The 14427-nt window shown below is 40.4% G+C and overlaps 1 protein-coding gene across 2 annotated transcripts in view; it reads left to right on the top strand.

The window, feature by feature from the left end:
* The window catches only part of ASAH2 (N-acylsphingosine amidohydrolase 2), a 69613-nt gene that overhangs the window by 28767 nt on the left and 26419 nt on the right, over window positions 1-14427 (top strand). For both annotated transcript variants that reach the window (XM_004764107.3, XM_004764108.2), the window contains 5 exons: window positions 3179-3299; window positions 4975-5100; window positions 10089-10175; window positions 13115-13219; window positions 13353-13434. In XM_004764107.3, the coding sequence (XP_004764164.1) occupies window positions 3179-3299; window positions 4975-5100; window positions 10089-10175; window positions 13115-13219; window positions 13353-13434 (521 nt within the window). The remainder of the gene's footprint in view (window positions 1-3178; window positions 3300-4974; window positions 5101-10088; window positions 10176-13114; window positions 13220-13352; window positions 13435-14427) is intronic.

The following is a 14427-nucleotide window of genomic DNA, read 5'->3' as shown; positions in this document are numbered from 1 at the left end:
TGGTCCAGGAGCCAAGGAGCTGTCATGGCCTCTACCCCCTTTCCCTTCCAAACTAGGTGGAGTAACACTGCAAAAAACAGACTCCCAGCTACCTGGAAAACACTAGTTGACTAGAATTTTCTCTGGCACTTGAGTTTTAGGAGAAAGAGACAAACCACACACACACACACACACATACCCCAAAGAAACTAGGGTAAGGGTTTTATTTTTATTTTTTATTTTTTAAATATAGAAACTCTGCAAGTAACTTCTAGGAGATGATCTTAGAATTCCCTTTAGCCTAAATATCCATCCCTTTACATCGTAACAAATACATACCTTGGGGATTGAATTTTGCTTATAGACTGGTGGTTTGGCCTAATGCTGTTTAAAAGAAAAGTTCAAAATGGATGTCAACATGAAAAAAAAACTATTATGGAAATTTTCAAATATATGTCAATTTAGCATAATTAGCCTAATGAATCTCCATGCAACTCTTATTCTGCTTCAGTAATTAGCAATTCCCTGCCACTCTCTTCCATCCCTCCTCTACTTCTGGTTTGTTTTTTAAAAGACTTTTAAAAGCAAATACCAGGGGGCACCTGGTGGCTCAGTGGGGAAAGCCCCTGTCTTCAGCTCAGGTCATGATCCCAGGATTCTGGGATGGAGCCCCCCATCAGGCTTTCTTCTTAGCAGGGAGCCTGCTTCCCCGTCTCTCTCTCTGGCTGCCTCTCTGCCTACTTGTGATCTCCATCTGTCAAATAAATAAATAAAATCTTAAAAAAAAAGTAAATACCAGATATCAAATCATTTCACTCATAAATATTTCAGTGTGTAGCTCTTTTATGTAAAAACATAAAAACAGTATAACTACAATCCCCTATCATAGCCAACAAGATTAGCAATAATTTCTTAACAGTCTATTTTCAGTTTTCCCTGTTTGTATCAATAAAGAGTTTTCACAGTCCTTTTATTTGAATCAGAATCCAAAGAGTTCACAAACTACATTTGCTGCCTATGTGTTTGAAGGTTCTCCTCTGGTAACCATTCTTCTTTTATCCTATGTTATTTACTTCTTTTTTTTTTTCAATTTCAATTTTTTTTATTTGAGCATAGTTGACACACAATGTCACATTAATTTTAAGTATACAATGAAGTGATGCCATGTACAATTTCTGTATGCCTCCTGCTATGCCCATGACAAGTGTGACTCCTGTCTGTCACCATACAACACTGTTACAGAGCCATGGACTCTATTTCCTGTGCTGTGCCTTTCACAGAGATGACTGATTCATGCCATGACTGGAATCCTGTGTCTTCTACTCCCCTTCCCCCAGTTTGCACAGCCCCCCAATCCTTCCCTCTCATGTCCTTTACTTTTTTAAGAGTTTTAAAATTGATAAACATTTCACAAAACCATGGATGTAGGCAAGCTCTGGCAGCATTGGCTTAGACTCTCATAAGCAGCATGGTAGAGGTGAGGGTCTTCCAGCCATGCCTCCAGGTATCCACAGTTCATGCCAGTCCTCATTCCATCAACCAGCTTCACCCATCCGTGTTGCCTGCCCAGCTTTCATGGGTGTGGTGCTGGCCGTCTCTGACCTACATATACATCAGTTGGGCAATGAGGACTGAATCCTGAATGACAGCCTTGAGGTTTAGAAACATCCCTAGTCATTAAGTAAATGTTCAGCTTTGAGCGCTATTACTTAGGTAGGAATGCAAGCTGAAATGCTTAAAAAGCTTTCAGCAAGGACTTACATCAACAAAGGATTTTTTTTTTTTTAAACAAATCTTATATTGGCCTGAGACTTTAAGAATTGGTGTCTCTCTTCTCTTGAACAGTCATCTAGTGAATTTGCTTTATAGCCCTCCATTCTGTAGGTCTCTTTTTCACCTGTGTGGAGGTTTGATCCTACAAAGGCCACTGGATAAGGTTTCCTGAGATGCGAACTTCAGTCTTGGTCCTTGACGAGGCTGCCATGTTGCATCTCTGAGACACCTTGGAGTGGAGGGAACAACTGTCTAGTTCTCAGGGTTCTTGTGAAGTTCAAGTAAGGTAACAGATGTGAAATTAGTTGTTAAACTGTGTAGCTCTACACTTAAATGAGGTATTACTATGCACAAGGATAGATCAAATTATGTGTAATAGCCTCTTTCACACCTCTCTGCACTTTCTTTGTTGTGCCTTTCCCCTGCAATGCCCTTAAGAATTAATTGCTAGTCATCTGCAGTCCCCAAACACTTTATGCCTATCTCTTTATAACATTTGCCACACTGTATTAAAGCCATTTGTTTACATTTTTGTCTTCTGCAAGATTCTGAGCATAAACTGAGTTTATTCCGTGCTCGGCACACAGCAGAACCTCAGTAAATGTCTACTGAATTAGATAGGATTGATTTTAATAATTATTATGTGCACCTGTCTTAAAGGACAGGATCTGTGCCTATACAGCGTTTTAGCCATATCGTCTGATCACTGACCAGTCTTGGGTCTTGTTAAATCTTGTGATATTGAAGATGATGATGAGGATGATGGTGATGACGACACAGTTATAAAAATAGAGCTTTGTATTTTTTTAATTAATTTTTTATTTTTTATAAACATGTATTTTTATCCCCAGGGGTACAGGTCTGTGAATCACCAGGTTTACACACTTCACAGCACTCACCAAAGCACATACCCTCCCCAATGTCCATAATCCCACCCCATTCTCCCAAACCCCCTCCCCCCGGCAACCCTCAGTTTGTTTTGTGAGATTAAGAGTCACTTATGGTTTGTCTCCCTCCCAATCCCATCTTGTTTCATTTATTCTTCTCCTACCCACTTAAGCCCCCATGTTGCATCACCACTTCCTCATATCAGGGAGATCATATGATAGTTGTCTTTCTCTGCTTGACTTATTTCACTAAGCATGATACGCTCTAGTTCCATCCATGTTGTCGCAAATGGCAAGATTTCATTTCTTTTGATGGCTGCATAGTATTCCATTGTGTATATATACCACTTTGTATTTTTAATTTCAGTAAATGATCAGACTTCTGGAGCATATGACTAGTCATTTGGGCTCCCCAACAATGGAAGAACCTAAATGCGGAATGCCTCTCATTAAAATGAATTTCCTTTCCTTCTGGGGAAAACATAAGCTCCCAGTCATTGTTTTTGCCCCCATTGTCTGGCTCCTTGTTCTTTTTACAGCTGGTTTGCCATCCACCCGGTCAGCATGAACAACAGCAATCATCTCGTCAATAGCGACAACATGGGCTATGCCTCGTACCTTTTTGAGCAAGAGAAGAACAAAGGCTATCTACCTGGACAGGTGAGAATATGGGTCATTGGAAGCATCTTCTTCACCCACTTATCACCATTCATGCCATGCTCAGAATAGCTGATTCAACTAATGAATCATTGAACATTACATCAAGAATTTGTCATGTACTATACAGTGGCTAACCGAACATAATAATAATAATAATATTAATAACAATAATAATAATAATAAAGAATGGCTGATTCAAATCTTGTCAAGGATTTGACAAATTCAAATGGCAAATTCAAATCCTGTCAAGCGTTATCATGGATATCATATACTCACATGCTTGGAGAAGAAGATTTCTCCATCCTCCCTGACGGGGAAAGAGAAATTTAAAATGGCTAACTGTGTCAAATGCTACTTCTATGGATGGTTTCATCAAGTTGCAGTTGGTTGGATAAGGAAGGACAAGTTCAGGATTTTTGACCAACTTGGAAATATGATAAGTTGTCTTGATGTTTACTTCTGTTTCCAGAGCTATGGAGGTATTAAGCACCTTCTGAATAGTGTTAAGAACCCAACTGAGGGTAAGGTGATGCATCTTTTTCACTGGTTCAGATTTCCCTGTTATTGGCAAAATTCCTTTCAAGGAGTTTGTCTTACTTTCCTTCGCTAAGGCCAAAGTCAGAGACAGCCCTAATGCCCCAGACTTGTTTTTTTTAACTTTGAAATGCAGTGAGGGCTGGAATTAGAGAGGGGGCCAAAACTCAGTCTGTGTACTTCAGAAAGCTGTGTAAATTACCGACTGCAGACAACTAGGTGGTGGTGGGGGGCCCTGTTCTGTTTGACCCTGGTGTCCAAGTCCCAAATGCAGAATAGAAGAGGATGAGAGCCCCAGGCCCTTGGGTAGAATAAATATCTAAAAGGTGTGTAGTGACATAAAAATTATTGGTTCCATGTACATTTGATCTGATCTTTTATCTCTTTGTTGACTCAATACTTTTTTTTTTTTTTTTCATTTGAGCTTGAGTTTTAGGGAAAGGAAAGGAAGTTTCCATTTATTATCACTGGGTGCTAGGCAATTTGATTTAGGGTACCTTTTTGGTATAAAAAGAGACATATGATCTCCGATACCTGTTTTTCTCTCTCCCTAAGAAAACTGAAGACACTGAAAGTGGAATGGTAGGCCAGCTAACTGGATTGAGGTTAGCATCTTGTACCACTCAGAAACCTTGTGTTGTTACTTCAGGTTGACGGGATAAGAGAAAAGCTACACAGAGGGAGATCTGGGTGGTAGAGGCTGTATTTAGGTTCAGTGTGACCAAAGGAAGATGTGGATTCACTATACTGTTTTTAAGCCAGTAGGATATTTATTTTTCAAGGAAAATCTCTGAGCTCCAGATACCATATGAGAATAGCTTGATGAGTCAGCATTTTATAATTTGTTGTTGTTGTAGGCTGCGTTCCTTGTCAAAAATGTTTCTGTTGTGGCACATGTTTGAAACTCTCCTACTTGAAATGGCTTTATTGATCATTGGAAAGTCATGGGTAACAATATGTATGTGGACTGCCATGTGAATTTTTTTCAGAAATTTTCTCAGAATGTTATACCTCCTTCTTTTAATTGTCTGCAAATGATTTTGAACAGTTCACCAGAGTGAACTGAATGTTTGCATTTTTAATGGACATCATTATGGGAAATAAGAAGAAATAAAAGACACTTGGATGTTTCTTTTGGCAGGGGCCGTATGTAGCAGCCTTCGCTTCATCAAACTTGGGAGATGTGTCCCCCAATGTTCTTGGCCCACGTTGCATCAACACAGGAGAGTCCTGTGATAATGCCAATAGCTCTTGTCCCATTGGCGGGGTAGGTAATCGTGACATGAAATCTTTATTTTTGCATCTCATGTGCATTTTATGCTTAAATATCCACCATTAACTAATAATTATGTTTTCCTCAAGTGTACACTGCTACCAACTGCTAGCTCTAGCTCTTCTCAGGAGCACCCACTAAAGTATGATTGGGTAAAATTCTAGTTTCCCGTTGGACTGACCTCTAAGTTTTTTGAATGGTGAGACAGTTAGCCAATGTCAGAGATACAATACCCTTCCCCAAACTTGGACAGTCTGGAACATTTCACCTTGGCATTTCTGTTGTTCCAAGTCAATACCGAAATTGCCTACCTGAGATGTTTTTCACTGATGATAATTTTACCGGATTTAAAAAAAATATATAAGATTGACATTTTTTTTGATTGTTCACTTGCTTTTATTTAAAAATTTAAGATTGACATTTTTAAAAATTTTCTTTAAAGTCACAAACAAAATATCTTGCTGTGAAAACTCACATGACATGGAAAACACAGACAGCAGTAGGAAGTGAGTCCTGTTCACTTCCTTCCCTGCCCCCCTCCATGAGGAGTTATGACTGTCACACTTTTTCTCTTGTACTCCTCTAAGTATTCATGGATAAAATTTTGTAACTTATTTATTGATTTTTTTTTTATTGGTCTGGGATTTGAGTTTTCTACCTCATAGTTCTTAAAAATCTTCTTATGACCCTATATAGGTCTGTATGGTAGGTTTTTAAGACAACAGGAATGAGGGGTGCCTGGGTGGCTCAGTCATTAAGCGTCTGCCTTCAGCTCAGGTGATGATCTCTGGGCCCCAGGATCAAGTCCCGCATTGGGCTCCGTGTTTGGTGGGAAGCCGGCTTCTCCCTCTCCCACTCCCCCTGTTTGTGTTCCTTCTTTTGCTGTCTCTCTCTTCCAAATAGATGAATAAGATCTTAAAAAAAAAATGTAAAGACAACAAGAACGCGTGTATGTACCCTCATTTATTGAACTGTTTCCTTGCCATGTTCATTTACAGGTTTTGTTTTTGTTTTTGTTTTTTGTTTTTTTGGGTTTTTTGTTTTTGGCTTTGATGTGAGGAGAAGATGCTATTCTTTGTATCTATAGAACATGTCACTGTGATATTCCTTTCATTAAACATCATTTCTGGTCTATTTCTTCTATTCTAGTCAATGCCACCCAATGAGTAGTATAGTTTTAACAATTATACCTTTTTATTATATATTACCATGTTTATATAGAAAGTATGGCTTTGTTATTCTTCATTTGCAGAATTTCCACACATTATTAATTCACATTGAAGATTACTTGTTAAATTCCAAAATTCAGAGTTGCAATTCTTAAATAAATTCTGAGATCTATTTGCAATAGAATATAATGCATCAATTCAGTGTGTTAGGTTGGAATACTTAATGTGGGAAAAAGCTCATAGTACATCATGTTGATTAAGAAAATCAGCATTTAATATTGTGTATTCATTATGATTGTAGTTTTGAAAATAAATGGGTCCCAGTAAAAAGACAAAGTGAAACACACTGAATTGTTAACCCTGGCTTTTCTCTGTTTGGCATTACTACAGGGAGTGTTTATTCTGTTTATCTTATTTATTGTTTTTGTTCTATTTATATTTTTATTTTTTTTCTACCATGAACATACTGGGTAATCATAAAAAATTGCAACAAAATCACACCCTCTCCCACAACAGAATTCTATTTCTCTCTGTTCTGTTCCATTGCTAGATTGACTTCCCTAGTGTTTGCAAGATGGCAATCAGCACAAAGAGAAAGGTGTCCTTTTCTCCCCACATATATGGCAGAAGAGAAAACCTCTCTTCTAACCATGGAATAAAAGTTCTTTTTGGTTTTGATTGGGTCAGTGGAGGTACATACCCATTCCTGGACCAAAGTACTTGCTGGGGAAATGATATGTATTGATTGGCTTGAACTGGGGTTTCTGCCCAGTCTTTGGCAAGGCCTAGGGAATGGCCATGATCACCTTAGGCTTATCTGGAACTGAAAATGGAATCAGTGACTGTTCAAGAAGAGACAGCTTTCTGAACGAAATTGTGATTTGCTTAAGGAACTCAAAGAGGGCAATGTTGCAATGTCTTTTGCTTTAACCCTGCTTCTTCAAACAGATTATTTTCTTTAACTTTAGAAACTAGCTTTGATGTTAAAAAAAAAAAGCTAAATGCTTGTTAAAAATTCAAATAATATTGAAAAGTTCAGAAGACAAAACAGGTAAATGAGAAGCCCCTAACACAGCCAACACAATTAACCTGTTACAAATTTAATGACTGTCCTTACAGACAGCATTTTTTGTGTCCAGGCACTTATCTGCATGTAGAGTTGTTTATAAATGAGGTCCTGCCATAATGCTGTTCTGGAACCTGCTTTCTTGTTTCCAGTGAATATACTTGAAAATATCACTTAAACTAACGCCATAGTTTTCAGCCATAAACGAGTCTACCTGTCCCATACTGATGAGAAGATTCTTTTTTTTTTTTAATTTTTTATTTTTTATAAACATATATTTTTATCCCCAGGGGTACAGGTCTGTGAATCACCAGGTTTACACACTTCACAGCACTCACCAAAGCACATACCCTCCCCAATGTCCATAATCCCACCCCTCTTCTCCCAACACCCCTCCACCCAGCAACCCTCAGTTTGTTTTGTGAGATTAAGAGTCACTTATGGTTTGTCTCCCTCCCGATCCCATCTTGTTTCATTCATTCTTCTCCTACCCACTTAAGCCCCCATGTTGCATCGCCACTTCCTCATATCAGGGAGATCATATGATAGTTGTCTTTCTCTGCTTGACTTATTTCACTAAGCATGATACGCTCTAGTTCCATCCATGTTGTTGCAAATGGCAAGATTTCATTTCTTTTGATGGCTGCATAGTATTCCATTGTGTATCTATACCACATCTTCTCGATCCATTGATGAGAACATTCTTTCCCTCCCTCTCTTCCTTCACACCCTCTTTCCCTTCTTTTTCTTTTTTCCGTCACATAAACATGCTCTGGTCACTATGTGTGTTGTGTGTTGTACATATTTTCACATGCCTATGAGTTTCACTTAAGACAAATTCATTTTTTTTTTAAGATTTACTTATTTATTTGGAAGGGGCAGAGGGAGAGAGAGACTCTCAAGCAGACTCCCCTCTGAGCACGGAGCCTGATGTGGGGCTCTGGGGCTCCATCCCACCAGCCTGAGCTGAAACCAAGAGCCAAAGTTTAACCTAATGAGCCACCCAGGTACCCCTAGGACAAAGTCTTAGAAATGAATTTGTTGTCAAAGAGAAAGACAGCCCCCAGGGGGTACCCGTCAGTCCCTTCCCCTCCAACCCCCCACTGCAGAGCGTGAGTGACAATTTCCCCAAACCCTCACTGATACCCGGTTTATAAGCCTTTAAGTTTTTGCCAACATAACATGCAAAGAGTTCTCTCTTTGTAGTTTAAATTTATATTTAATTATTCATGAGATTGAAAATATTTTATGTTGAATGACCACTTGCACTTCTTTTGCAAATTACCTATTTCTTTTTTTTTTTTTTTTAAGATTTTATTTTATTTATTTATTTGACAGACAGAGATTACAAGTAGGCAGAGAGACATGTAGGGCGGTGGTGGGGAAGCAGGCTCCACACTGAGCAGAGAGTCCAATACAGGGCTCAATCCCAGGACCCTGAGATCATGACCTGAGCCAAAGGCAGGGTTTTAACCCACTGAGTCACCTAGGAGCCCCAAATTACCTATTTTATCTATATTCTATTGTGTATCCATTAGGATTTTTTTCTTTTTCCCTCCCAGCTCTTTTGAGATGTAAATTATACAACATTGTATAATTTTAAGGAGTACAATGTGATAATTTTGCCACACATATAGGATGCTTTTGACTGCAAATGAGAGAAAAACCCAACTCAATATGGATGAATCAAAAGGTATTAAGAAGGTAGTCATCCATATTATCTTTTAATACTTTTTAATTTTCAATTATAATATTGAGTTATCTGGTCCCTTTCAAGATTATCTGGTATAAGAAGTGAAGTAGAGAGCCAGATTTATATTCTGATTTTTCGCAAAAGATCATATAGTTGTTCCAGTATAATTTTAACTGAGTTTCAATTCAAGGCAATCATGAACCATAGGCAAGAACAAACAGGTAGGAAGATATGCAGCCAGTGGGGAACTTGGCTTTAGGTCTTAACTCAGATATTAGCTACTTGTACCAACCCTGACAAATCATCCAACCCACCTAAGCCTCAGTTTCCTAATCTGTAAAAGTAAGGTGCTGCTTGTTTATGGATAAAGAAGAGGTGGTCCATACATATGATGGAATATTACTCAGCCATCAGAAAGGATGAATACCCAACTTTTGCATCAACATGGGTGGGACTGGAGGGGATTATGCTGAGGGAAATAAGTCAAGCAGAGGAAGTCAGAAGTATCATATGGTTTCACTTACTTGTGTAGCATAAGGAATAACACGGAGGACATTAGAAGAAGGAAAGGAAAAGTGAGTTGGGGGAAATTGGAGGGGGGAGATGGACCATGAGAGACCGTGGATTCTGAGAAACAAACAGAGGGTTTTAGAGGCGAGAGGGGTGGGGGATGGTGAGCCCGGTGAAGGGTTTTAAGGAGGGCACGTATTGCACGGAGCACTGGGTTTTATATGTAGACCATGAATCATGGAACGTGACATCAAAAACTAATGATGTACTGCATGGGAACTAACTGAACATAATAAATTTTTAAAAAAAATTTTATAAAGTAACAAAAAAAATTTTGTTACAATAGGTGATTTCAGAAGACTTTCCCTGCTCCAATGCCATGAATGATTTTGCTTTTCATAATCTGTAAATTGAGAGACTATCTGACCAGAAGTGCTAGCATGTGCCTTAGAAACTCCTCTGACTTAGCCTCCCTTGCAATGCCGCACTGCTTGGACCCTCGGCTTACCTCACCGCCCATCTGCCTTGTCTCCCTGTCTTGCAGCCCAGCATGTGCATTGCTGTGGGACCTGGACAGGACATGCTCCAGAGCACGCAGATTATAGGACGGATCATCTACAGGAAAGCGAAGGTCAGCCGTGGGCACCACTTTTTTCACCTTCATTTAACGTTGTTTTTTAAAACCCACCGACAGCATTCACAATGAAGTCTTTAATGGTAAGAGGCAGCAAGAGCTCATGCTAGCCATGGAGTCAGCTGGCACCGGCCCTCTAGGAAGGCTCTTCCAACAGCATGCAGGAACCTCTCTCTGACGGCTCATCTGACTTCTTACAGGAAATCTTTTGAAAACCAAGGACTCGGGGAAACATCCTGTTTCCATCCAGGTGCCTGCCTCAGACGGCACGGTGATAGAGAGTGTAAGATTTTAGCTAACATGGCGTCTGCAATGACCGGACTGATCCAGATTCTCTTGGCTTTTGCTGCCCTGTCGCCTGACTGTTCTTAACGTCTTCGGTGGCAAGGACACACTGAGCAGGGCAGCTCTTCATGCCTACAATTTGCCTTCAGATTAGTTCCTAGTCTTCAATATGACCCAACTGTCCATCTTCTATTTTCTTCTCTTTTCTTTTAAAGATATTTTTTGATGAGGAGTGAATCTGGTTTGCAATGAAATTATGAGGAGTTTCTTTCTACTTCTCCCTCTGTGAAATTGTGGCCCCATATTTTTTTTTTATTTTTTTATTATTTTTTTTTAAATTTTTTATTTTTTATAAACATATATTTTTATCCCCAGGGGTACAGGTCTGTGAATCACTTCACAGCACTCACCAAATCACATACCCTCCCCAATGTCCATAATCCCAACCCCTTCTCCCAAACCCCCTCCCCCCGGCAACCCTCAGTTTGTTTTGTGAGATTAAGAGTCACTTATGGTTTGTCTCCCTCCCAATCCCATCTTGTTTCATTTATTCTTCTTCTACCCACTTAAGCCTCCATGTTGCATCACCACTTCCTCATATCAGGGAGATCATATGATAGTTGTCTTTCTCTGCTTGACTTATTTCGCTAAGCATGATACGCTCTAGTTCCATCCATGTTGTTGCAAATGGCAAGATTTCATTTCTTTTGATGGCTGCATAGTATTCCATTGTGTATATATACCACATCTTCTTGATCCATTCATCTGTTGATGGACATCTAGGTTCTTTCCATAGTTTGGCTATTGTGGACATTGCTGCTATAAACATTCGGGTGCATGTGCCCCTTTGGATCACTACATTTGTATCTTTAGGGTAAATACCCAATAGTGCAATTGCTGGGTCATAGGGCAGTTCTATTTTCAACATTTTGAGGAACCTCCATGCTGTTTTCCAGAGTGGCTGCACCAGCTTGCATTCCCACCAACAGTGTAGGAGGGTTCCCCTTTCTCCGCATCCTCGCCAGCATCTGTCATTTCCTGACTTGTTGATTTTAGCCATTCTGACTGGTGTGAGGTGATATCTCATTGTGGTTTTGATTTGTATTTCCCTGATGCCGAGTGATATGGAGCACTTTTTCATGTGTCTGTTCGCCATCTGGATGTCTTCTTTGCAGAAATGTCTGTTCATGTCCTCTGCCCATTTCTTGATTGGATTATTTGTTCTTTGGGTGTTGAGTTTGCTAAGTTCTTTATAGATTCTGGACACTAGTCCTTTATCTGATATGTCGTTTGCAAATATCTTCTCCCATTCTGTCAGTTGTCTTTTGATTTTGTTAACTGTTTCCTTTGCTGTGCAAAAGCTTTTGATCTTGATGAAATCCCAGCATATTTTTTTTTTAAAGATTTTATTTATTTACTTGAGAGAGAGCATGAGAAGGGAGAGGGTCAGAGGGAGAAGCAGATTCCCCACTGTGCAGGGAGCCCGATGTGCGACCTGATCCCAGGACTCCAGGATCACAACCCGAGCTGAAGGCGTTCACTCAACCAACTGAGCCACCCACGAGCCCCTGTGGCCCCATATTTTGCCTCCACTCTTCTGGAGACACATTTCTGGCTGAAAAGACAGAGGGTGACCTCAGGATGAGATCTCTCCCATAGTTGGATATCTCTTCTTTCACGTGGCTAACTTGTACCTTTGTTGCGTATGTGTGAGCCCATGCATGTGTTTCAGTAAATATTTTGCTCATGGGTCCTGAAATGTTTCAGGAGCAACAAAGGAAGAACTAAAACACCCTTAAAAATGTGAGGCACCAGCCAGCCTTATTGCTACAGTTTCTTTCTAATTACTGTGGTATTACCAGTGGATGGTTCTAGATGAATAGATTCTATTTAGCGATTTTATTTAGACACAGTTTGGTGTCAGAAATGCTGTTACTGTTCTGGGCCTGGGAGTCACAGGGATTTGTCCCACATTCTGGATTCTCTTCTCAGTAAGGAACAACCTTGCTCCTAATCAGGGAGGCAGCTGGTGTTACTGACAGCTCGCTCCAAGAACCCCCACTTGGCTGTCGAATTGGGGGTGGGAGACAGGCAAGTGTCAGGAAAAGGGGCATGTGGTAAGGTGGGACAAGCTGTTTCTGAAATGCTGACTCATATTTCCCACGAGATGGAAAAAGCGTCAATTAATCCTACAGGAAAAAAAGGGAAAAAAAGGAGGAATCTCAAAGGGTGGATGGTGGGGGAGTACAGAGTCTTTCCGGCCACCCTTCGGTGCCAGCCCTGTCAGAGGACTCCCCGCTTCTGAGGGAGAATCCCTGAGGTTATGCTTTCATCCTGGCAAAGAGAGCCTCTTCCTTATCTTAAATTTTCTTGACTGTCTTTCAAGGGAGGACTTTTGTGCCACAGCCTGTATCACTAGACTGTCCCATTTGTGGGGGAGTGGACACAGGTCCAGGTCTTAGGGACGCTGGGCATCTGGGAAGCAATGGGGGTGGGCAGAGAGAGCAGCGTGGGTAGTGGCCATTTCTAAGCAGCTGACAAAACAAAACATGGTGGACAGATGCTTCTCCAAATGGTACTTATTGGGCACAGTTGGTACTATTCATTTGAGCTCTTTTGCTACTAACAGTAAGCCTGCATGGGTTTTCTAGGAACTGTATGACTCCGCCTCCCAGGAGGTCACGGGACCACTGGTTGCGGCTCATCAGTGGGTGAATATGACGGATGTCACCATCCAGCTCAACTCCACACACACAGTAAGTATCACTGAGTCACACGATGATGACCCAGAGGTAAAGCTGTGGTCTGATCTCATGACTTACCGGAAGTTTAACTTCTTGTTTGTGTTTACTTTGTATTTTTGTGTTGTTTTAAAACTCTCACCTTTAGGTAAAAACATGTAAACCCGCACTGGGCTACAGTTTTGCGGCTGGGACCATTGACGGATTCGGGAGCCTCAATTTTACGCAGGGTAAGGTGCTGTCGGATGAAATCTGTGGTTCCAGGTTCTAAAGCCTTAGGGTTTGGAAGGGTCTAATGGTCACCATGCATTTATGGTTTTTTACTGTTATCTTTAGATGTGGGTGTGTGTGTGCTTTCCAGGTGTGTCCATAGCATCCAGATTTCCCAGGGATGCGTGTCTCCTGGAACTTAGCTTCCATTGATTCAAACAGAATCGGAGACAGTTTCCCCTTGCATTTCATTCTACAGATGGATGGTTTTTAACGGATCTGACACGAGGGTGCGCTTGGGAGGAGTACAGAGTGGGGTTGTCATTTTACCTTCAATGATAGGAGTTCGCTCTGCCGTCTGCTAATGAATGCCTTTACGGAAGCCCAGAGTCCTCCAGGCAGAGGTCTTCAGGAGCCCAGACGCAGGCTGCCAAGTCCTCTTCCTATGTGCATTTCCACAAATTTATAACTGAGGATTGTAGGCTTCCTACTTTCATCGTGATCATCTCCGTAGTAACATGTGCTGTGAAGTAGGGAAGATGGAAAAATATTTGAGTCTCACCTGTAGGAAATATTTTGGCTTCTTTCATTCCTGCTTTTTATATATTATATTTTGGAACTGTTGACTGACAAATTGATGAATACAGTTGCAATTTGAGACATTTGCCTCATCTTTCCTGGTAATATTTCATTCTGGGTGGTCTAATTTCCTAGAACAATAATTTTTAACAGCTTTATTGAGATATATTCACATACCGTATAATGTACTATTTAAAGTGTACAACTCCGTGGTTTTTAGTATATTTGCAGATATAGGTAACCATCCCATGGTCAATTTTAGGGAATTTTCTTCACCTCAAAAAACAGCCCCAGACTCTTTAGCTCTCACAACCCCCATCCTTCATCTCCCCCAGAACTAAGCAGTCCCCGATCTTTCTGTCTCTCTGATTTCTTATTCTGGACATTTCCTGTAAGTGGAATCATAAAAAAAAATGTGGCATTTGTTAGCTCAT

Source organism: Mustela putorius, unplaced genomic scaffold (assembly GCF_011764305.1).
Source record: "Mustela putorius furo isolate JIRA1106 unplaced genomic scaffold, ASM1176430v1.1 tig00000577_pilon_pilon_pilon, whole genome shotgun sequence".
Taxonomy (NCBI): Eukaryota; Metazoa; Chordata; class Mammalia; order Carnivora; family Mustelidae; genus Mustela; species Mustela putorius.
This window is presented reverse-complemented; position numbering and strand designations above follow the sequence as displayed.